General features: G+C 46.7%; 3 protein-coding genes across 4 annotated transcripts; 2 read left to right on the forward strand and 1 right to left on the reverse strand.

Moving 5' to 3' along the window:
* The first annotated feature begins 410 nt into the window (after positions 1-410).
* hsd17b2 (hydroxysteroid (17-beta) dehydrogenase 2) lies at positions 411-3699 on the forward strand. The gene is made up of 6 exons (XM_047051783.1): positions 411-878; positions 1298-1437; positions 1904-2039; positions 2234-2419; positions 2765-2902; positions 3098-3699. The coding sequence occupies exons 1-6, from the start codon at positions 674-676 to the stop codon at positions 3466-3468; spliced, it is 1176 nt and encodes a 391-aa protein (XP_046907739.1). The 5' UTR covers positions 411-673; the 3' UTR covers positions 3469-3699.
* Positions 3700-3956: 257 nt separating this feature from the next.
* On the reverse strand, positions 3957-5678 carry mphosph6 (M-phase phosphoprotein 6). Its single transcript, XM_047051808.1, has 5 exons — positions 5468-5678; positions 5145-5257; positions 4833-4923; positions 4640-4743; positions 3957-4362 (listed from the first exon to the last, which is right to left on the reverse strand). The coding sequence occupies exons 1-5, from the start codon at positions 5513-5515 to the stop codon at positions 4185-4187; spliced, it is 534 nt and encodes a 177-aa protein (XP_046907764.1). The 5' UTR covers positions 5516-5678; the 3' UTR covers positions 3957-4184.
* A 1100-nt stretch (positions 5679-6778) lies between these two features.
* Positions 6779-23470, forward strand: cpt1ab (carnitine palmitoyltransferase 1Ab (liver)). 2 transcript variants are annotated; one of them, XM_047051784.1, is made up of 19 exons: positions 6779-6921; positions 10231-10396; positions 10855-10997; positions 11599-11770; positions 12017-12118; positions 12409-12546; positions 12732-12809; positions 13730-13837; positions 14488-14575; positions 17216-17411; positions 17708-17896; positions 18028-18133; positions 18415-18531; positions 18902-19066; positions 19193-19324; positions 19707-19859; positions 20198-20311; positions 21626-21718; positions 22317-23470. In XM_047051784.1, the coding sequence occupies exons 2-19, from the start codon at positions 10256-10258 to the stop codon at positions 22401-22403; spliced, it is 2322 nt and encodes a 773-aa protein (XP_046907740.1). In that variant the 5' UTR covers positions 6779-6921; positions 10231-10255; the 3' UTR covers positions 22404-23470. The 2 variants fall into 2 exon arrangements, with proteins under 2 accessions (XP_046907740.1, XP_046907741.1); XM_047051785.1 differs by lacking the exon at positions 14488-14575 and adding an exon at positions 15216-15300 and having other exon boundaries at positions 6780-6921.
* The last annotated feature ends 6 nt before the right edge of the window (positions 23471-23476 follow it).

The raw sequence follows: 23476 nt of genomic DNA on the forward strand, positions 1-23476 counted from the left end.
TTATTTTATCCAAATGGGCAAACTGTCAAAACAAATGTAAACTGAGATGACATGACAGATACAAGCAGTGTTAGATGGCATCATCATGGCCCCCTGTGGTTGTACCCAAGCCATGGCCAGGCTGGTCTCCAGGTCACACTGTTAGCCTGCCAGCAGGGAGGCGGATAAGATGCACACAGACCTGCAGTTGCCCCTGCTGATACGATGATAAAAACCATTGGGATTTTTTCCTGAAGGGTGCCAAAGGATACATAATAGGACCAGATAGTTTTACTGTAGTGGGCGCTTGGTACAGTGTCTGGGACAGAATGTAACAGGTTCCAGGCAAGACCAGACACACCTGTTTCCACAGTAACTCAACGCGTCTGTTGATTGGTGGCTTCCATGTGGGCGGGGTCAGTCGTATCTTGAAAGGGTCACCTGAAGAACTCTGCTTTTCAGTGTAGAGGATACAGGCAGTGTGCACATAGCAGGGTCCCGACCTAACGTGCAACAACAGACATTCAGAGAGTTCAGCATGCCAGATATGAACCCAGCATGAACCCAGATAACGCGCTGATCTGAAGGAAACAGCCGACCAGTTGAGTCTCAGGGAAGAATGGACAGAGTTGACGACGACTCCTGGTGTGCGTCTGGTCTCTAAGCCTCGTTCTTGGCTGTGAACATTGGGACCATGGTGTGTAAGATGAAAGGCCATCCCAGGGGAAATTACTGGGGCCTTGGATTTGTTTGGGTCCTTGCAGGGCCACTGTGCTTTTTGACCCTTCCGGGCTACTGTAGTCTCCTGCTGCTGGTCTGGGTCCTCGGGTGGAGTTACGTGGTCCTCGGCAGGAAGGGGGAGATGCTGGAGATGTGTGGGAGATCAGTGCTGATTACAGGTGGGTGAACACATGATGCCACAGGGTCCCAACACACACAGCAACACACAGACGCACTGTGATTGTCTAGTAGGTTTAGAAATAATGAATTTTGTCACTGGAGAGCATTTCATCATGGAGATGTTAGTTTTCCCTTGCCACCACACTGAACAGACAGTCTACCAGTATAGCCTAATGTCAACCCATCACGTAGTAACAATAGTTGGAATGTCCCCACCTGGCATGACTGTTAGTCTAACGAACGTCTAAATGTCTTGGAATGTGTTTCAAGTCACCCATTTAGCATGCATCTTACGAATGTATTTACCCAATCAGAGATACACAAATACTGTTCAACGTGTGCACTGTCATTTTGTCTTGTTAAAGCTACAAGTTACACAGTAAACAGTCACGTGTTCTAACCGTTGTTTTCATATCAGGGAGTGACACAGGTTTTGGTCACGCTCTAGCTAAGAAGCTGTATGACAAGGGAGTGACTGTCTTTGCCGGAGTCCTGGATGTGAAGAGTCCTGGAGCTGTGGAGCTGCGGAGGCGTGGTGGCGGGTCCTGGGGTGGGGGCGCTGGGGGGGGTGGGGGGTCTGGGGGGGGTGAGGGCGCTGGGGGGGGTGAGGGGGCTGTGGGGGGTGGGGGCACTGGGGGGGGTGAGGGGGCTGGGGGGGGTGGGGGCACTGGGGGGGGTGAGAGCGCTGGGGGGGGTAAGGGGACTGGGGGGGGGTGGGGGCGCTGGGGGGGGTGGGGGCGCTGGGGGGGGTGAGAGCGCTGGGGGGGGTAAGGGGACTGGGGGGGGTGGGGGCGCTGGGGGGGGTGAGAGCGCTGGGGGGGGTGGGGGCGCTGGGGGGGGTGAGAGCGCTGGGGGGGGTAAGGGGACTGGGGGGGGTAAGGGGGCTGGGGGGGGTAAGGGGACTGGGGGGGGTGGGGGCGCTGGGGGGGGTGAGAGCGCTGGGGGGGGTGGGGGCGCTGGGGGGGGTGAGAGCGCTGGGGGGGGTAAGGGGACTGGGGGGGGTAAGGGGGCTGGGGGGGGTAAGGGGACTGGGGGGGGTGAGAGCGCTGGGGGGGGTAAGGGGACTGGGGGGGAGCTGCATGTTCTTCAGCTGGACGTGACGGACCACGAGCAGATCCAACAAGCTCACCAATACATCTGTTCCCACGTTGGAGAAACTGGTGAAGTGCTGTCAGGTTACCTTAAAGAATTACAGAGCTCAGACATGATCGTATAATTCCAAATGTTATCTTCATGTTATGCCAGTTCCTGTGTAGGGTTGGCTTACTCTGGGGAGACTATTAAAGCTGATTATGTAACCCTTCTCCTGGCCTCTCAAACACTGGGAGGGTCTCACGTACCTTCTGACTGGCAGGGCTCTGGGGCGTGGTGAACAACGCGGGAATCCTGGGATATGTAGCAGACGGGGAGATCTTGCCTCTCAGAGTGTACAGACAGTGCCTGGCAGTCAACTTCCTGGGAGCAGTGGATGTCTGTCAGGTGTTCCTCCCCCTGCTGAGGAGATCCAGAGGACGTGTGGTTAACGTCTGCAGCATGGCAGGTAAAACTACCTAAGGGCTCACAAAAAAAGGCTTGAACTTGTGCTGTACGCACTATTTGTATGTTACTTGTGTGCGTCTAAAATGGAATGTAACTTCACCACACTTGTGTTTAGAAGTGGGGTTTTGCATCCACATGGCATAATACTGAGTGTTTGTCATGGGTGTGGACTGGTATAATGAACCAACTGGATTTGCTCTGGACTGATACTTATTCTAGAACATTTTGGGTTTTTCATCTCTCTGAACACACCCTTATTTGCAATAGAGATGCCCATCCTTAGATAAGTGTTTGATGACTGCAGGTCACATTTAATTTGTTGTGTATTTTGTTTCTGTTGTCTCAGGAGACGTGCCAATCCCGTGGTTTGCTGCGTATGCTGCATCCAAGGCTGCGCTCATCCGCTTCAGTGGAGTAATGAGACTGGAACTGGCCAGATGGGGGATTCAAGTAGCCATAGTCCAACCAGCAGGATTCAGAACATGTATGTTATTAGAAGACGCTTTTATGAAAATGATGGGGGAATTTGGACCTTGAACCTCTCCAGCTAAACGCTCTAGCACTGAGCTGTCCCAGTGTTACTTAAATGAAGTGTAGACCTAGTGTATAGCATACATCTCGTGACAACATAAAACTGTTTGTATTCTATCATCCAATGAACAACACATTTGATTAACAGGTATATTCGGGAGCAGTGAAGAGTGGAATCGATGCCAAGAGGAGATCCTCACAAATCTCTCAAATGATGCAAGGGAGGACTATGGAGAAGATTACATCTCGTCTATACAGAACTGCTTCGCCAGCATGGTCAATCGGTCAGAAGAGGACCTGGGTCCTGTGCTGGATGTCCTGTGCCATGCCCTGATGTCTCCAGCACCCAGACCCCTCTACTCCCCTGGACAATGTGGCTGGCTCATTCCCTTCCTGCACCGCCACTGTCCCACCAAGCTGTATGATGTCATCATCACAAGCTTGTTTCAGTTTGATGGCTGTTACACTCCACATGGGTTACAAAAGAACGTGTGCTCAATTAATTCTGAGATTTCGTGACCTATGCTGAGATCCACTTCCTGTCAGACAAGTTAGGCGACAGTATGCAGGTATTTCTCTGTATTCAGCTAGGTAATGCTTTCAAGATTATAATCTCTCTACGTTCCACATAGCTGTGCATTAGACTTGGTCTATCTGGTCGATCTAAATTAGCTCAAGAAAAAAATGTATGCATTTTATGTGCCTTTTTAGATTTGTCTACGGATATCTTCCTTCAGCATGACATGTAAATCTGAATACATTACAACCGAATTGTTGCAAACATGTTTGCAGTGCCTAAAGGTCTGCCGCCAGTGAGATATTTGGTTACTCCAGTAGACAACCTCTTTGTCAACGTGGTCCATCTTGACGTACTCTGAAGGTACTGTAATTTCCATCCTAGGTCAGTTGTCCACTCATTACAAAACAGTTCTCAGATTATTCAAATGTACCTCAAAAGTGCCTGATGAATTCCTCTCATGTGGAAGCATAGACTAGCCAAACCTACAAACTGGGCATTGTCTTTATTGGGAATAACACTTGTGTTCATGTTACAAGGTTGTTTTACTGCTCAAATAAATACAATGCATGTTGCATATTCTGGCATCCTGAAGGCATTTTATATAAAAAATGATGTATAACATCCATAAAAATATCAAATTTTTCTATTATATATGTCACAACTATGAAAGCTGTGGTTGACTGTGAAAATCAGGTTGTAACCAAACATAGTATTTTCAGTCCTGAGGTTTCAAAAAGGCCCTTTTTGTTTGAGTCTGTTCAACATTGTGGTTTGCATCATCCTCCTTCTCCTCCTCCTGCTGCTTCTCCTCCTCCTGCTGCTTCTTCTCCATTGTGTGCCTCTCCCGCTTTCTAACAAACTTTTTCTTCATGCTTGCAACCAAACTTTCATATCTGTAAGGTGTGAGAAAATGAAGCAGATTGAAGTATCATTGTACTATGGTTTTGATCTCAACACTTTTTAAGCGTCTATGACTAGTGTACAGGCTGCTTTAGGGAGAGTTATAAAGGGGAGGTGAACGATAGAGCAGCACTGCTTGTGCCAGACGATCCACATCATTTTACTGGTGAAGTATCAAGGCCCAAATATAGTCACATTGTTGAAAAACACATTTGTGCATTCGATAACATTATGCTTTGAATTATTCTCGCTAAAAAGTCCTTCCAGTACCTTCTTGCCATTTCTTCATCTGTGACATCAGTCTCCATTCGATTTATTTCCTCCTCCTCCTCCCCCTCTTCCTCATTCAGAGTGTTCATCAACACCATTAGTTTCTGTTGGGAAAAACCATTCTGTATTGAATACACTATTTTTGCATCCTACCGACAAGTTAAAAGAATGTGAATATCATGTAAAAGAGTACCTCAACTTCTGGATTGAATCCTTTGAATGACATTCGTCCATACTTCAAATCTTCACAAGGAACAAAACTGTTCTCCTCAATGATGACGTTCCTATTCAGCAAAGGAATGACAGTCAACCAATGCCTGTGTTGGCTATCGAAAACTGTGATCAGGGGTCGCTGTTCTAAAGGCTTCCCACGGTTATGGCTCCAACATTTGCTGAACAGTCTAGCAAGCCATTACAACAGCGAACCCTGGTCACAGTTTTCGGTACAATACCGACATTTAAAGTCCCACATTACCACGGGGGTGGACATGTAAAAGGTGCATACTCTTTAGCTTTGAGTTCCGGGAGGTCTAGATACCAGTGCTCGTCACTGATGATCCTCCTCTCCTCCTCCTCCAGCTGCTTCTTAGTATCGGCATCCAGACCTCTTTGCATGAACTAACGCAGTTACAATTGATAAAACAACGTTCAACATATCAAAAGCTAGTACGCAAATTCAACCGATTGCAATTAATTTTGTTTAAGAGTTAGCTATACAATATTGTTATAGCCAACTAGCTAGCTAGTTCAGACTGACATTACAATGCCCGTTGTTTTGCTAACGTTAGCTTAGCAGCTCATCACATTAGCCAACTTGTCATTGCTTACCTTCATGCGTAAGAGGTTTTTGGACAGTTTCGATGCGTCACTGGTCATTGCAATTTGGGCTTAGCTAACTAGAGGTTATTCGAAGTCTTGAAGTTGTATTATTGTTGTAAAACTGCACAAAATAAATACGAGCTACACGTAACTTATGTATTCATGGATGTTTGTTGCCACGAGCTCATTTTTAATGCCCTCACGTGGTTCCGGAGAATTCAGTTCCCTTGTTCCCCCTTCCTTGCGCGTGCGCGAAATCATAACGGTTTTTCTTGCTGCTTGGTTGAGTTGAATGTGATTTAAAATCGCATGTGTTATCTTATAGTGTACTGTACCTACTTTCCATGAGCATAAGGTACATTTATTGATGTTGGTTTGTTAATTTACACTCAAATACAGGCTTTAAAGTATAGTATAGTGCATTGTATTGCTCAATCGTCAGTCCCTGTTTTCAGAATCTGTAAAGTGCTTATCCGTGTATCCTACAGTAGTAGCGCGATTTTAATTTACAGTAGGCCTACTACAGTATCCCAATTTGGACTGAAAAAGCCTAGTTCTTCGTGAGCATTGTTTTGTTTGGACGGTTGTTTATATTTTTGTTTATTGTTAGTTATTCATTTTATTATTGTATGTGTGTCCTTTAACACACAGCCTTGCGTTTTGTTGCAGGCACAAGTAAACTATTGTACTCTACAATAAGTAGGCAAGTTGGTGTCATATCATCTCTCATTTATTATTTTACAGTGATTATAATGTGTAATACGTTTCATCTATACACCAGTCTCTTACACTGAGAACACAGGGGCAACCGATTTTCCTGGAGGCCTGAGGTAAGGTTCCCCCTTTATAAAGCAATACAGTGATGCTGGTGATGTATGTTACTGTGATCGTTATGTCCAACAAATTTAATCTACATCAGTCTTTTACTGTCTTGATCAAATGCAGGCTCGACCAATCTATCTGACGAATCATCGGCACTTGACTTACTAGTAGATCACAGATTGTGGACGGTCTCGGAGTTAAATGCCACCTATCAGAAACAAACTTTTGATCAAATTTGAGGGCGTTACAGAACTGACGACATTACCAGACCCTCACAACATCGGACAACATTTCCTGTGGAGTCAGAAAAGTTAAAATCACAGGTCATGCCATAATGGGGGCTTTTTGACAAGAAACGTGTGCCTTGATGGCTTGCCTTCTTAGTTTAATTTGACTGCATATGACACCTTCCCTCACTATCATTTTCCGGTTTAGGGAGAGTAAATTCATTCTGCATAAATTAGAGTGCAGATGTGTGACGTTTCGTATGGGGCGGTCTCTGGGAGTCTTGGCCACCCATTCATGCAAGCTGCAAGACCAGAAGCCGAAAGTCTGTTCGCATCACACAACCTTATCTCATTCTAACGGAAATCTCCCATAACATTTTGCTTCGCAAATCTACAAGTGCCGACTAAGGGTTGGTGAGTGAACATAGGCTATATTTTGTTATATTTAAGACCTTTATTATATTCTTACTGTATTCTATCAGTAGTTTTCGAAGTACATAAATATGGCTGCAGTGACTAAATACGCCACGACAACATCGACGCAAACCAACGATATTTGTTGGCGTACGCCTTTTTTGTTTAATTTTCTGTTTATCGAAAAGTGTGATGGATCATTTCACCATTGGTTGGGTTCAACTGTGTAGCTCACTGACTGTTGCGAGGACTAGCTATACAAATAAGTTGATAGAAAACGAATATTTGTTATTGATATATCAACGCGCAGTCTTTTTGGGGGGCATGTGAACTATAACTAGCCTGCACAAGCTTCTTGTAGGCCTTCGCTCTGTTTCACGTAATCCGCTTGGCTTTGTTGAATGTCAACATAGCATTTAAAAAATGCTTTCAGAACGGGAAATATAGGCTAGTATTTTAACAGGTGTCTGGTTAACCTTGTGCTGCAGAACAAAATCAGCAGGTAGCACTAATCTGCACTGTAGTTTGTCATCATAACACGACTGTGGGCAATAGTCCAAGGAGAGGTCATTCTGTAATACACACTGCCAAACGCGGCAATGTTTGGTAGACGAGGAACAATTTTGTATAGCCTACCCTGCAGTTCATATATAATGGTTGTTTTATGTAAAGACATGTTTTTTTGGTCACACCTTGCTGTCCACTCAAATACTGAAGGTCAGTCTAAGTGAACATTAGGCCACAGGTATACTTTAACAGTCCTTACAGACAGTGGAATAGGTTTTGTATATTGACAAACAGTTAATTTAGTTAATCGAATTAAGGATAGAATGATGACTTCTTATTCTTGGAGAGTCAATGACCTCGTTTAACACCGATCACGTGTGCTGTCATGTATTCTCCGAAATAAAAACACATTTGAATAGCCTATATTATATTTTTTGTAATGAAACAGATTTGGCTGAATGCATTGAAAAGTTAACACAATCAACCAGAACATAAACCAGGTTGATTACTGCATTGATACCATTGTTGTAAACTGTAGCCTATACAGGGATCTTGGTAAATAATTTTACCGTATTGTTTCTGTTGCTTCCAACATACGTTACTACATGGTTCTGCCGTTGTTTACATTTAGCAGCACATTATTTTTTTGCTCGGTGCTGATATTCACATATGACTTGCTTGAATAGCCCTGTGAATGTTCCCTGTTGGCGAATATTCGAGCGCTATTGCGCTGCGACCTTTCCCCTAGTTTTCGGTGGCAGAGGCTGATCATGTGATCACGGGAACTCAACTGGGGGAAGGGAACGGGCTTGAGAAATGCGGTTGAATGGAAAGACCTGCGTTGTTATGCAGGTGCCAAAACCTGCCGTAGAGACGACTTTTGGCCTAATTACTTTTAATCAAGTGTTCTTAAGAAAGAGACTTCCTGTTACACGTCGTAAAGCTTTATCTTAGGACCACAGTTGTGAATAATTGACGTAGCTTACATATACTATTTTGTCCCCAAAAGAATGTCGTCCTACTTAAACGTGTGTCCTGGTCGATCATATTTTCGACACAGCCAGGTGGACCCGTGTCAGAAAGGTGCTCTTGTAAGTCTGTTCTTCTCCGCTCTGTTGACGTACAGGCTATAGTAACTAACGGTCAGGGTCACTTGGAAGTTGCCACTCAAACCCTTTACTGCTAAGGTTATCTTGACCTAGAGCCAGTAATTTAGCAGGACGGTTGAACTCTGTGATGTAAATAGTCTCAATTGCATTAAGTGAAGTAGCTGTATAATAGTGGTATTACTATTTTATGTTTCAACAACGGGGTTAGCACGGTGACCTTTACCATTACCTCCAAACCATTTCAGACTTGATTTTTGTCCAGTATTTTGTATTCAGCCCATACATTTATTACACTGCCAAGCCTCGATTCACCAGTTTCTCGGACTCTTGTGACATTGAATTCAGTGATGATTGTCACCAATGCTAAACACACTGACACTATCTGGCTTCACACCAAATGAAGTGACAGCTGGAGAATAAAAGTTGTCATGGCATGCACCTTGTCCAACCAGTCTGGACTCTGGATAGGTTTGTTTTAGTAGCCTAGTTGTCCTGGATTCTTTGTCAAATTCAAAACAGTTTACCCTCTGTCTGTCTTTGGGAGCTGTCCTGGTGTCCGTTTTCAGAACAAGTGCAGTTGATCGTTGTAATTATAGGACGTGTAGGTTCATGTCTGCCTATGAAAGAGACCATTGTTTAAGTTCTGTGGTATGTTAGGATAAGAATTTAGAGTTGAAAAGACTGATCTTTGACCCAATACTAAGACCCATTATTTGTAATGATTATTGCATGTACTTACAGGCCAGTGACCTTATCACTGAGAATCAGGAACTGTGATGTCTGTCAATTTTGATTGGTGGCAGACGTCTTCAGTCTGAAGGGTAATGAGATTAATCGTTTTTTAAGTAACTACGTTTTCTCCAGACAGGTGGAGGAGTTACACGTTGTTTACTTTGATGACCCTGATCGTTAAGAGATATTCCACGGTATCACATGAAGAGACACAACCATAAAACTTGCTTTTACAATCTCATCACTACACAATAGTTCAAGAGAAGGATGTAATAAACTATGATTCAACTGAAATGGCATGCGTTTTCACGCACAGCATACTTGGACGTTAGACATGGAAGTTCTTATTGACACACTTGGCATCATGGGTGATCTAGCCCATACCATTGTTTCTCAGACCAACCTGGTCAGAAGAATTGTAATATTGTAAAGTCCTACACTGCATGGACCACCATGTCACTTTCTAATCCAATTGGGCATGTGGGTTGCCGTTCTTCAACGAACGTCTATTCATGAGACAATTTCCAGAGATCTGTCCGCTGACCTGTGGTTTCATACTCTTTGCTTGCTCTGCGAACCTTTGAATAATCTGGGCTTAGATGTTAAATGAATAAACCATTGACATTTCTTGTAACTTGTCTGGGAGCAAGCAGATTAGTGTTGATTCCTTCATCTGAATCCATAGTGATCATAACGGATGTCAGATTATCAAGACTCCTGTGAAGTGAGAAAAAGAGCATAAGATGGTTATTGTCTCAATTCTTGTTTGCATACAAGATTTGATCGGTAACAAACGTGATCAATGATAATGTTAACTTTAAAGGTTGGCTGCTCAATGTGTTACAGATAAAGCAGGGAATTTGTGATGCAAGGCACAGGCGCATCACAATTATAGCAGTGCAGGCTTTTTTGTTTACATTTCAAAGACACGGTTGCATCCCTCCTGCCTTCTTCCCTCCAGTGACGCCGTGCGGTAGCAGCCAACCATGGCAGAAGCTCACCAGGCGGTGGCCTTCCAGTTCACCGTCACCCCCGATGGGATCGATCTGCAGCTGTGTCACGAGGCCCTCAGGCAGATCTACCTCTCCGGACTCCACTCCTGGAAGAAGAGGTTCATCCGCTTCAAGGTGAGAAACGAGAAGGGCATGACCTGTGTGTAAACCATCAGAGAGGGACTTTAGCTTGGTCGGGTGTTGAACGTGGGAGTGCTGATCGTGGAACAGTCAGGGTACCATGTGGTGGAACGGGAGCTTGGGATCATGGATGTGCAGCCGACAAAAATGCAGCATCTGCATGATGCTATCATGTCAATATGGACCCAAAGATTTCCTTCTTCTTTATGTTTGTCCTCAGGGTATTCATAGCACATTATGGCAACACACTCACCTCCACCTGTTCTTATGCAGCACCTCTGTTGATTTTCAAAGACAATAAAACATCACTCATCGCACCCCTCTGGCTGTCTAGTTCAGTAGTTAAACCTTATCCTAATATCAATCCAAGATTTCATACATTGAACCTGTGTTTCCTCCAGTAGGACTCCAGTCCCTGTCATTATTAACACCGTTCTGTCCTTTCTTGTCAGAATGGGGTGATGACGGGTGTGTATCCAGGAAGTCCATCTGGGTTCTTGGTGGTGGTGGTGTCTTACATGTCCTCCACTAAATATGCCAGCATGGACCCCTCCCTGGGACTAGTCACCAGACTGGGACGCCACCTGTCCCTCAGGCAAGTCACTGTCTTCACCTAGGAGGGAAAACATGTCTGTGCCGTCTCCATGGCTCCGGAAATGTTGCTTTTCCAATTGCTCTCCTTGAAGAAACAAAGGCCAAAGAGGGCTGGATATGATTAGTCAGAACTCAGAATTACCAGGGAAACTAGATGACGCAACACTAGATATTGGCTGAACCTTGGATTCCCATTAGAATGAGTTCCTTGAAGCCGTAAACCATTAAAGCAGGAAGGATCCACTTTTGCTGATAAAGGAATGGCCTCTGCCTGATGCCCATTGGCTGAAAGTGAGTCACTGTAAAGCTTGATTAATCATTCATAAACACCCACAAGGAACAGGTGTTCAAAATGACCTGTTATCATTTGTCACTGATACAACACTGCCGTCATTTCTCTGATAGTGTGCACTGTTAGCAAATCAGTCCCTACAATCAGTGAACAATTTATTAATTTACCAGTTGGGATTTTAAGTTAATGAGAGGACTCCCCCTCCCCTGTCTCTCTCTCTCTCTCCCCCCCCTCTCTCTGTCTCTCTCTGTCTCTCTCTCTCTCTCTCCCTTCCTCCCCCCCTGTCTCTGTCTCCCTCTTCTCTCCTCAGTCAGTACATGTCCACAGAGAGCCAGAGGATGGTGGGAGGTGTCCTGGTGAGCACAGGCCTGTGGGTGGGCATCATCTTTGTCATGAGGAACACCCTGAAGTGCCTGCTGTCGTGGCATGGCTGGATGCACGCCAGTCACGGCTCCATCAACTGGTCCACGCGCCTCTGGATGGTGAGTGGCTCAGGGCCAACATGTCACCACTTAGCGTTCATATCACAACCAGCTTTATCAACACTTTGGTAGAAATACTTGAGCTTAAAAAAGCTCAATCTTTTTTGTCTGTGGGACTTTTAATATTGTCATCAATCCCATGTCTAATCCACAGACAAACCCAATGCCCTTACTTCCAGAATATCAGTTGTTTGGTGAAAGTCTCATTTTAGCCTCTATACCACCCTCTCTCTTTGTGGTTCACAGTTACTGGTGAAGGTGTTCTCTGGCAGGAAGCCAATGCTGTACAGCTTCCAGAACTCTCTTCCCCGGCTCCCAGTGCCCAGCATCCAGGACACCACCAGGAGGGTGAGCGCTCAGCCTTGTGATGTCACTGGCTTCCTGTGATGTCACACTCTGGTTTCTCCCTGTCCGGTCAGCTGACGCATCGGCCTTCCCTATCTCAGACTTCAGATTGTTTCATGCTTTGGCCCAAACAAAGTCACCCTTGTGTTCAGCGTCATTAGATGTTGACCTGATCTCATCTTGGTCATAGATGCACCCCCTTGTTTATTGTTGTCTGGCATCTGTCTAGGAATGCTTTCTGTTTTGTGAGTCTTCCTGACGTAATGAGGAGAAGGTTGACTGTGTATTTGCAGTACTTGGAGTCCGCACGCCCTCTCATGGATGACACCCAGTTTGAGAGGATGAAGGGCCTGGCCGAGGACTTTGAGAAGAACCTGGGTCCCAGACTGCAGTGGTACCTCAAACTCAAGTCCTGGTGGGCCTCCAACTATGTGAGTCAGAAAGGAGACCCACATTATTTATTATAAATCAGCGTTAATGAATGTCACTGCTTGTGGTACTTTGTATGTGTTGACCAGTAAGTTGTAGCGTTCTGCACTTTCGTCTCTTTTTATCACTCCACCTCTTTCTTACAATCCCTCCATTTTTCTCTTTCCCTCTCCCACCTCTTTCCCAGGTTAGTGATTGGTGGGAAGAGTACATCTACCTCCGCGGCCGGGGGCCCATTATGGTCAACAGCAACTACTATGCAATGGTGAGGCCTCCATCTCTATACATTCTGATATGTATGATGCTGTTTCTTAGTTCCCAGCTTCTGTGTGGCGTGGTTGTAGAGCCATGTACATGGAAGGATATCACACTATAGTGTTGATCTCACTCGCCACCATTGAACCCATTTCTGCTGTGTGTCTCAGACCAGCTGGCAAACTGACCAGATTTGACCTCAGACCAGCTGGCAGACTGACCAGATCTGACCTCAGACCAGCTGGCAGACTCTGACCAGATCTGACCTCAGACCAGCTGGTAGACTGACCAGATCTGACCTCAGACCAGCTGGTAGACTGACCAGATCTGACCTCAGACTAGCTGGTAGACTCTGACCAGATCTGACTCGCTATTTGTCAACTTAACTTGAGTGGGAAGAACTTGATACGCCTCGACACGCTGTGTGACTGCATCCGACGTTGACTGGTAGCGTTGGTAGTGTTTTTCGTGTTCTCAGAACATATTCTCTCGATCCCTGTGTCTGTCTATGTCTGGTCCTCTCCTGTGTTAGGTTGAATGACTCTTCAAAAAGTCCCCCCCCAAAACTATTAATACAATTGGTTATATATCACAGTGTCTGTGTGACCTTGACCTGCACAGTCACCCACTTCCTGTGAGTTACACAGAGCTTGTACACCTGTGGCAGGTGACATCAGGAGGCTCCATTCTTACCAGATGGCACTAAGGAGTTGACAGAGTACAAGATGTCTGGTCATGTTGTCACTCTGAACCTATTCTCACCTGACAAGAGCCAGTCAAGTCTCTCTCCTGTTCTAACTTCATTAATCTTCAGCTTGTTATTTCAACAAGCAAAGGAAGTTTCCATGGTCGTGATTGTTTGTAGACATTTCTACCAAATGTCTGTATTATTACACTCAGTCTTTTCCCCTGCTCTTTGGTTCCATACAGGACTTCCTGTATGTCTTCCCCACTAACCTCCAGGCAGCCAGGGCAGGCAACGCCATCCATGCTATCATGCTCTACAGGAGGAAACTGGACAGAGCTCAGATCCAGCCTGTGAGTTGTCCTGATTTTCCTAACCCTCTCTCTCTCTCTGTCTCTGTCTCTGTCTAGATAATATTTTACTATAACCTGTATGAAAATGTAACACAGATCAAGTATTCATTTTTGCTCTTATCTTATATTTCTGCCATTCAGTCCGTTAGTTATATTAAGTTTTTGATGAATTATCAAAGTGATAAAATGAGTCCTTTCATATCTCCTCTCCCGAGTCCCGACTATTGCAAAGCATGTTGGGTAATACACACCCTTATGTAGTTGGCGTGGGCCTCAGTCATGGTGTGGCATGCCCAGGACATGCAGTGTGCCCTACCAGATGTTTCTGTTCTTCACTGCAAGAACAATAAGAATCCATGCACATTTCTGAGCTCATAACTGTTTTTTATGCAGTTGTTCTGTAACTCCATAATCCTGTGGATGTGCTCTAGAAGCCAGACAGACACTTTCCCCTCATGTGCTCTTCCTTCAAGTCCTGCATGACACTTGAATTGACTTCCTCCCACACACGCACATGTATTTGTGTATACCTACTTAAACACACAAATACATATGTAACCCCCACACACACACGCACATAGATACACTTGATAAACATTGTGTGTTCTGTTTTTACTGTTTTGCCTTTTCGCTGTCGGACGCTGTATTAGATTTACTTGCTGGCCAACAAGGTTCCCCTGTGTTCGGCCCAGTGGGAGCGCATGTTTAATACCTCCCGTGTTCCCGGCATAGAGACAGGTAAGAGGAGGGCACCGCGATATCTCTGACTTTTCCACCTCTGACCCTCTGACGTCTCAACCATCACCCCCAGCAAACAGCCGCAGCAAACCCTGACCCCTGGCTTCAGTGACACCCAGCACAGCCCGTAAGCATGGCCTATGGGCTCCTTGCTGGCTTAGTGGTGCACGTCTGCTCACAGAAGGGACGAAAGCACTCCTTATCCACTTGTAAAAACTGGAAAAGCACTCATGAGTTGAAAAAGGGTTCATTTGAAAGCATAAGCCCATTGCTTTGCACCAGAAAGCATAGTAGACCTTTTGAATTATGGACGATTGATATTAGTGTGAGTGTAGCCAACTGTAGGGCTGTGCTTGTCTCACTAAGGCGCTGGGCCACCGGTTTCTGAACTGTCCTCTTCTCGCCTGGCCTCCCTCCACGCCCCCCCCCCCCCCCCCCCCCCCCCCCCCCCCCCCCCCCCCCCCCCCCCCCCCGATCATCGTCTCCTCATCCTCATCTTCCTCCTCCCTCTAGGTGTCTGTCCTCCCCCAGTGGTCGGCTAGTCAGTCAGAGCATCATCCAGCGTAGCCAGCTGGTGTGTCATCTCTCCCTTGTCTTGTGTCTGACTCTTCCCCCCCCCCCTCCCTTTTTTGCTTTTCAGCTCATGCTCCTACACACTATCCCCATGTGCTCCTCCCAATACGAGCGTATGTTCAACAGCAGTCGCATCCCAGGTGTAGACACAGGTAGAGTCTTAGTGGTGTTTGCCCCTCCCTCCCTCCCCTTCCCCTGCTCTGCTGTGACTGCTCATGAGTGTACCGCTGCGCTGCATCTCTGGACCGCGGATTAATTTATCCGACTAGCTACAGTAATGCTCCTTGCATGACAGGTTAGCAGGGACTTAGTAGGTAGCGGAAGAACGTAGAGATAGCAGGATTGTGAGTTTGTTGCAAGACTGGTGACAAGTTCACTTTATTGATCCATATAGTCTATTATTACTAGAACAAATCTTACAAATAAGAAAAAAATAAAATGCATCCTTTAAGTTGCACTATTCAACACATCAAGAAAAGAAAAAAGTGTATTAGACAGACATTCCCATGAATGTGAACCCTTAAAGGGTTTTAAGGAATGTCCTTTAAAGGACTTTCTATATGACCTTATATCTTTGGTTAATGATTGGTACTCTTTGTGGAGGGTTTCCCTGGAAGGTCAGAGTTCAGTTATGAGAGGAAGGGCACTTCTTGACCTACATCAAACACTATACACCTTTGAAACAACAGAAGGATATCTATAAATCAATAAAATAATGTATTTTTAACTTGTTTTGTAAACGTACCCATTAAAACATTATTTATTTACTGAAAAGACTTAATTGTACCAGTGGGATGCACAGTAGGTTCTCGCTGCATGAGCCTAAATAGTTCAGAGGTTTCTAGCGTCTTCTGAGGTCAATTATAAAGAAGGGCTGTCGTTGCTTAGTGTTTTACCATCCTTTTTATGGTAGGTTAGCGGTTAAAATGTAGATATGCTTAAAGGAAGTAGCTTCAAGAAAATCTACCACTATCCAGCATGTATAGATTAATTGACTGCTGTGGCATGAACTAACCTTCTGGGTGCGTTTCTGTGACAACTTTGAAAACCAAACACACTGTGGTGGTTTCCTAACATCTCTGGATGACGTTGAACATATTCACAAGCTACTAGACCAATGCATTTGTCATATATTATGAATGTATTCTTGTGGTCGATTTGTGTATGACATGCAACTGAAGCAGGTTAGCATTGTTTGACAAACAAGCGTTTCGCTTCAATAGAATTGTGAGGTCATGTGGAATGTAAATATTCAGCTGAAAAGAAGGTTTTGATGCAGTAGCCTCCATCCTGACTTCCCTAAGGCACTTATCCAGAGCATGTTCAATCCACATTCCACCTTTCCCCAACGGAGATGGAGTAAATGAAGATGCATGTACAGTAAGCAGATGTGACCTGGGGGCGAGGAGCTTGCTTAAGGAGCCCAGTTCCAGGGGACCTTCATGCCTAACATAGACCCCATTCCTCCATCCCCTTAACTCGACAAACACTTGTTTGAATGCATCACACATCATCACCACTCATCCCATATAATATATATGGAGGAATAAGTGAGATTGGGATTATCATGTGTGCTCCTCAAACAACTGTTTGCATTTCCAACTGTCTTACCCCATCAAATGTCTCCCCCTCCCCATCCCATCCCCCCTCTGCCTCCATATCCAGCTGCTGTAGACTAACCTCCCCAATCAGCTAGGAGCACACTTCAGTCTTTGTTTTTTCTTACTCAAATTGAACTTTTTTCAGTCTACGTTCATTTGAGTAAGAAATCATTTGTCCTTGTCTGCATTGTGTCCCTCACTGTCCAGCTCTTTGAAATGATGCTCTGGTGTTTCACTCCTTTGATATTGGTTTGAAGTTCTGTGAAATTTGACTTCCTGTTTTTACGTCCCACTTTGATCTCAGTGGTATCGCACTTTTATGATCATCTTTTCGTCTTCAGCAATGGCATTGTTTGTGTTCGAAGGTAGTACCTGAGATTTTGTGTGTGTGTACCTATCCTTGCTGGTCTCCTCTCTCTCTCTCTCTCTCTCCTCTCGGTCTCTCTCCTCTTGGTCTCTCTCCCAGACTCCATCCAGCACATGAACGAGAGCAAGCACATTGCCGTGTTCCACAAGGGCCGCTTCTTCAAGGTGTGGATGTTCTATGACGGTCGTCTTCTGTTGCCCCGAGAGATTGAACAGCAGATGGAGAGGATCCTGGCTGACCAGTCTGAGCCTCAGTCTGGAGAGGAGCATCTGGCTGCTCTCACCGCTGGGGAGAGGTGGGTGGGTGTGTGTGTGGAGGGAGGGGGTGTTTGTGCCTGACACGGGCAGGAAAGGGCTGTTGTCAGCTTGACAGAAGTCGACACCGACTAAAGTATTTAGTGCTAGATCATTCTAATTGTTTAATGACCAAAATTGAACCGAGATTAAGGCAAGTCCTAGGTTTATAATCGGACTTCATTTCTGTGTGGAATCCCAGTCCTACACCTGAGCATGTGACACGCGGAGCTCTTTGGGATCTACTGTTTCATACCTGTTCTGCTATCCGTTGAACTTTGACCCCCTTGCCTTCCAGGACACCATGGGCCAATGCCCGTGACACTTACTTCAGCCGTGGGAAGAACAAGCAGTCCCTGGATACCATAGAGAAGGCCGCCTTCTTCGTAACCCTGGACGACACAGACCAGCGATACGACACTGAGAACCCGGTCACGTCGCTAACCACCTACGCCAAATCCCTCCTCCACGGGAAATGCTATGACAGGTACAAAAAGTAGATCTTGACATATCTAAAGACAGCATCTTGAATACAATTCTGCATTTATATGACCTCGTTCTCCCAAGTGAATGGTGAAATAGGTTGTTTACTGGTTGATGTTGTGTGTCGTCCTCCAGGTGGTTCGATAAGTCCTTCAACCTCATCATCTTTAAGAACGGCAGCATGGGCCTGAATGCAGAGCATGCCTGGGCCGACGCACCAATCATCGGCCACCTCTGGGAGGTGTGTCTCAGAGCGGGGGGGTCTCAGAGTGGGGGGTCTCAGAGTGGGGGGTCTCAGAGTGGGGGGGTCTCAGAGTGGGGGGGGTCTCAGAGTGGGGGGGTCTCAGAGTGGGGGGGTCTCAGAGTGGGGGGGGTCTCAAAGTGGGGGGGTCTCAGAGTGGGGGGGTCTCAGAGTGGGGGGTCTCAGAGTGGGGGGGTCTCAGAGCGGGACATCCTGTGATGGTTTCCTCATCCTTGTCATGATTTGAGGCGTGGCGTGACCCTCCACTGTGTGTGTTGCAGCATGTGCTCTCCATGGACCCTGTCAAGCTGGGCTACACTGAGGAGGGCCACTGCAAAGGGGAACCGCACCCCAACCTGCCGGGGCCCCAGAGGCTGCAGTGGGAAATCCCTACAGAGGTGAGGCGCTGCAGACTCACTTCACGACTCACATGTGCGTGTGGAGTTGGTATGTAGGCAGGCAAGTTGTGCTTGCTGTTTGAAATCCCAATCTACATGCCGCAACCTGCTACTTTTAAATGCAAGTCTGATGTTAAAGGAACTAATACAAACTAATAGTAATACTAACTTCAATACTGGGGTAATTTCTGTGGTTTTAATTTGGACTATCCTGTATCTGCTACTGGGTTGTTCTTTGTATTCTGCTACCCCCTGCTGTTAACTTTAATGATAATGACAATACACATTAGGTGGCTGCGCGCTTTACATAAATAAGCTTATAAATATCAGATACACCAACAGTGTGTGTGTGTGTGTGTGTGTCCCTCAGTGCCAGGATGTTATCCAGAGCTCTCTGAAGGTGGCCATGGTCCTGGCTGATGACGTGGACTCTCATATCTACCCCTTCACCGACTTTGGCAAAGGCCTGATCAAGAAGTGTCGAACCAGCCCTGACGCCTTCATCCAGATCGCCCTGCAGCTGGCTCACTACAGGGTACCACCCTGAGCCTGTGGCTCTCACACACACACACACACACACACACACACGGGCTGTCTGGATGCATTCATAGGTGATGCTACTCTGTGTGATCAACCGAAGTGTGTGTGTGTGTGTTTCCAGGACAAGGGGAAGTTCTGTCTGACCTATGAGGCTTCTATGACACGTCTGTTCAGAGAGGGGCGTACGGAGACTGTCCGCTCCTGCACCATGGAGACCTGCGCCTTCGTACGCGCCATGATGGGGGATGAGAAGGTAGGGCTCCTACAGGGAAGCGGGCCGTGATCTCAGCCAGTCATCTGGAGACCAACTGCCTGCTCCACCACCTCTGTCACAGCCTCTGTAAACACCCTCCCTGCAGAGATTCTGGAATAACAGGAGTGAACCCTGGATCTGACTCCACTCTGTTCTTCTCCCTTTTATTTGTCTGTCTTTCTTTTCTCTCTGCTCTCTCTGCTCTCTCTCTCTGTCTCCCTTTCTCTCTCTCTCTCTCTCTCTCTCTCTCTCTCTCTCTCTCTCTCTCTCTCTCTCTCTCTCTCTCTCTCTCTCTCTCTCTCTCTCTCTGTCTCTCTCTCTGTCTGTCTCTCTCTGTATTTTTCTCTCTCATTCTGTCTCTCCCTAAATCCTCGTGTCTCAGAGAGAGGAGCGGTTGCGCCTCCTGAAGGTGGCAGCAGAGAAGCACCAGAGCATGTATCGCCTGGCCATGACAGGGCAGGGCATCGACCGCCACCTCTTCTGCCTCTACGTGGTGTCCAAGTACCTGGGCGTGGACTCTCCCTTCCTCAAGGAGGTAACGACTGCCTTCTCTTTAACTCAAAACACTGAGTTTGGCTAGTTAGCGAAGGTATTTACATAGTTGAGTAACCACTGTTAACAGTTAGGTAGGTAGGTTTATTGGGTATTTATGTGGGAACTATAGCAACTACTGTACTTGGTGCACTGAAATACTGAGTGACCTGTGATAATCTAGTAATCATAGTTTAAATCTTTATCTTGACCACAAACTGGGATCGGCACACAAACATGCAACTTTATTTATTGACAAACCCACCAGGTTGTTCTTGGTATGTTTTGGTGTCTTATTGTGTGTGTCTTATTGTGTGTGTCTTATTGTGTGTGTGTGTGAAGGTGCTGTCTGAGCCCTGGAGACTGTCTACCAGTCAGACGCCCCTCCAGCAGGTTGCTCTGTTTGACCTGGCCAGACACCCGGAATACGTGACTGCAGGAGGAGGCTTCGGACCGGTGAGTATCACCTCCATCCCACACCTTCATCACCTCCATCACCTCCATCACCTCCATCACCTCCATCACCTCCATCCCACACCTTCACCTCCATCCCACACCCTTCATCACCTCCATCACCTCCATCACCTCCATCACCTCCATCCCACACCTTCATCACCTCCATCACCTCCATCACCTCCATCACCTCCATCACCTCCATCCCACACCTTCACCTCCATCCCACACCTTCATCACCTCCATCACCTCCATCACCTCCATCACCTCCATCACCTCCATCCCACACCTTCACCTCCATCCCACACCTTCATCACCTCCATCACCTCCATCACCTCCATCCCACACCTTCACCTCCATCCCACACCTTCATCACCTCCATCACCTCCATCACCTCCATCACCTCCATCACCACCATCACCACCTTCACCTCCATCACCTCCATCCCACACCTTCATCACCTCCATCCCACACCTTCATCACCTCCATCACCTCCATCACCTCCATCACCTCCATCACCTCCATCACCTCCATCACCTCCATCCCACACCTTCACCTCCATCACCTCCATCACCTCCATCACCACCATCACCTCCATCACCACCATCACCACCTTCACCTCCATCACCTCCATCCCACACCTTCATCACCTCCATCACCTCCATCCCACACCTTCATCACCTCCATCACCACCATCACCACCTTCACCTCCATCACCTCCATCCCACACCTTCATCACCTTCATCACCTCCATCACCTCCATCACCACCATCACCTCCATCACACACAAAAACAAACTTGTGGTGTTTGTGTGTGTCCTCTAGGTGGCAGATGATGGTTAAGGAGTGTGTTTGTGTGTGTCCTCTAGGTGGCAGATGATGGTTGAGTGTTTGTGTGTGTCCTCTAGGTGGCAGATGATGGTTGAGTGTTTGTGTGTGTCCTCTAGGTGGCAGATGATGGTTGAGTGTTTGTGTGTGTCCTCTAGGTGGCAGATGATGGTTGAGTGTTTGTGTGTGTCCTCTAGGTGGCAGATGATGGCTAAGGAGTGTGTTTGTGTGTGTCCTCTAGGTGGCAGATGATGGTTGAGTGTTTGTGTGTGTCCTCTAGGTGGTAGATGATGGCTAAGGAGTGTGTTTGTGTGTGTCCTCTAGGTGGCAGATGATGGTTGAGTGTTTGTGTGTGTCCTCTAGGTGGCAGATGATGGCTAAGGAGTGTGTTTGTGTGTGTCCTCTAGGTGGCAGATGATGGTTGAGTGTTTGTGTGTGTCCTCTAGGTGGCAGATGATGGTTAAGGAGTGTGTTTGTGTGTGTCCTCTAGGTGGCAGATGATGGTTACGGGGTGTCCTACATCATCCTTGGAGAAGAACTCATCAACTTCCACATCTCCAGCAAACACTCAAGCCCAGAAACTGTAAGCAACCTTTTTCTTTTCTTACGTACAAATCTCTTGCATCTTTCTTTTTTCTCTCACTTTCTCTCTGTCATCCACACACTGTTGCGTTTTTTAATTCTCTTTCCCCCTCTCTCTCTCTCTCTCTTGCTCTCTCTTTCTCTCTCTCCCCCCTTCTCTCTTGCTCTCGCTCTCTCTCTCTTTTCCTCTCTTCCTCTCTCTCTCCCCCCCCTCTCTCTCTCTTTTCCTCTCTCTCTCTCCCCCCCTCTCTCTCTCTCTCTCCCTCTCTTCCTCTCTCTCTCCCTCTCTTCCCCTCTCTCTGTCTGTCTCTCTCTCTCTCTCTTTCCCTCTCTCTCCCCCCCCCTCTGTCTCTCTCTCTCTCTCTTTCCCTCTCTTCCTCCCTCTCTCTCTCCCTCCCCCCCACTGTCTCTCTCTCTCTCTCTTTCCCTCTCTTCCTCCCTCTCTCTCTCCCTCCCCCCCACTGTCTCTCTCTCTCTCTTTCCTTCTCTTCCTCCCTCTCTCTCTCCCTCCCCCCCACTGTCTCTCTCTCTCTCTCTTTCCCTCTCTTCCTCCCTCTCTCTCTCCCTCCCCCCCACTGTCTCTCTCTCTCTCCCTCTAGGACTCCCTCCGTTTTGGAGGAACCATCAAACAGGCCATGATGGACATCCTGGATCTGTTTCAGCTTGATAAGAAAGCCATCAAGTGACCTCCCTTGGCCCCTCCCCCTCTCGTTTGCCTTCACAAGGAGACAAATAAACGTCCTTTCAGCCCAGTGTCATGACGACGCCTCCCGGATTGTGTCCAGGCGTCAAGTTTTTAGTTTGTTAGTGGATTAAATTGTTAATGTATGTATGAACGCAGTTTAGACGGAAGAAACTGACACATTGTAAAAAGAAAATGGCCGTTTATGTCACATTGTTTTGTTGATGTTTTATTCTCGTGAAGTGTGCACGTTTTGCTTTGGCGGGATTGTTGTGGTACGAAGTAGCATTAGTGCACAGATCAAATGTTTATCTGCAGGCCTGAACACACACACACCTGTGCCTTGCGTACCTATTAGTAGGAGGAGGGGAGGAGGGGAGGAGGGAAGGACGTCTCCATGTGAATTGACTCACTCAGTCAGATGGAACTGAAGCCCCAACCCAAGATGGGGAAAGAAAGAAATGTTCAATGACCACCTTAACATGGCTGTGCTTGTCATTGGGATTTCAGTTCCTTGTGCTGAGTGTTTGAGTTGGGATGACCTCTCGGACCTCCACCACGTGAGCTGAGGCCCAGTCTAAGGACTGCTTCTTTCAGCTGCTACGCTTTAGTGATGAGAAGGCAACAATGTGTTTTTGTTGTCGTTTCCATACTCAGGATTTTGTTAGTTTTTTTTTTTTTCGCCTAGTTTTAGAGTTCCATCAGGTGCTTCAGTATTGTACTGTACCAGGACTGCACTTAGGATGGGGTGCACTATATGACATGACACTGCTTAGCACCACTTCTCCTAGCATGACTAGATGGCCTTGCTCTGGCCGAACAATGTCTAGAGGAGATTGTTTCCAGGGAGTGTGACTTGCTGAAGGGGCTGATTTTCACTGGTATGCAGGGCTGCCAATGGTAACTCCTCTCAAAGGATTAATATAGGATCTATTGAACCTAGCTCCTCTCCTGGAAGCTTGTTCCTGTGTTGTTGGGTTTAGGGAAGGCCACTGCACTTTTAGTTTGGCTGAGGTTCCCCCCACGACTGCTCCCTCTTCAGCTCAAACCTAACTAGTTGCCTTGGTAGCCTTTCGC

Source organism: Hypomesus transpacificus, unplaced genomic scaffold (assembly GCF_021917145.1).
Source record: "Hypomesus transpacificus isolate Combined female unplaced genomic scaffold, fHypTra1 scaffold_176, whole genome shotgun sequence".
In the NCBI taxonomy this organism is placed as follows: domain Eukaryota; kingdom Metazoa; phylum Chordata; class Actinopteri; order Osmeriformes; family Osmeridae; genus Hypomesus; species Hypomesus transpacificus.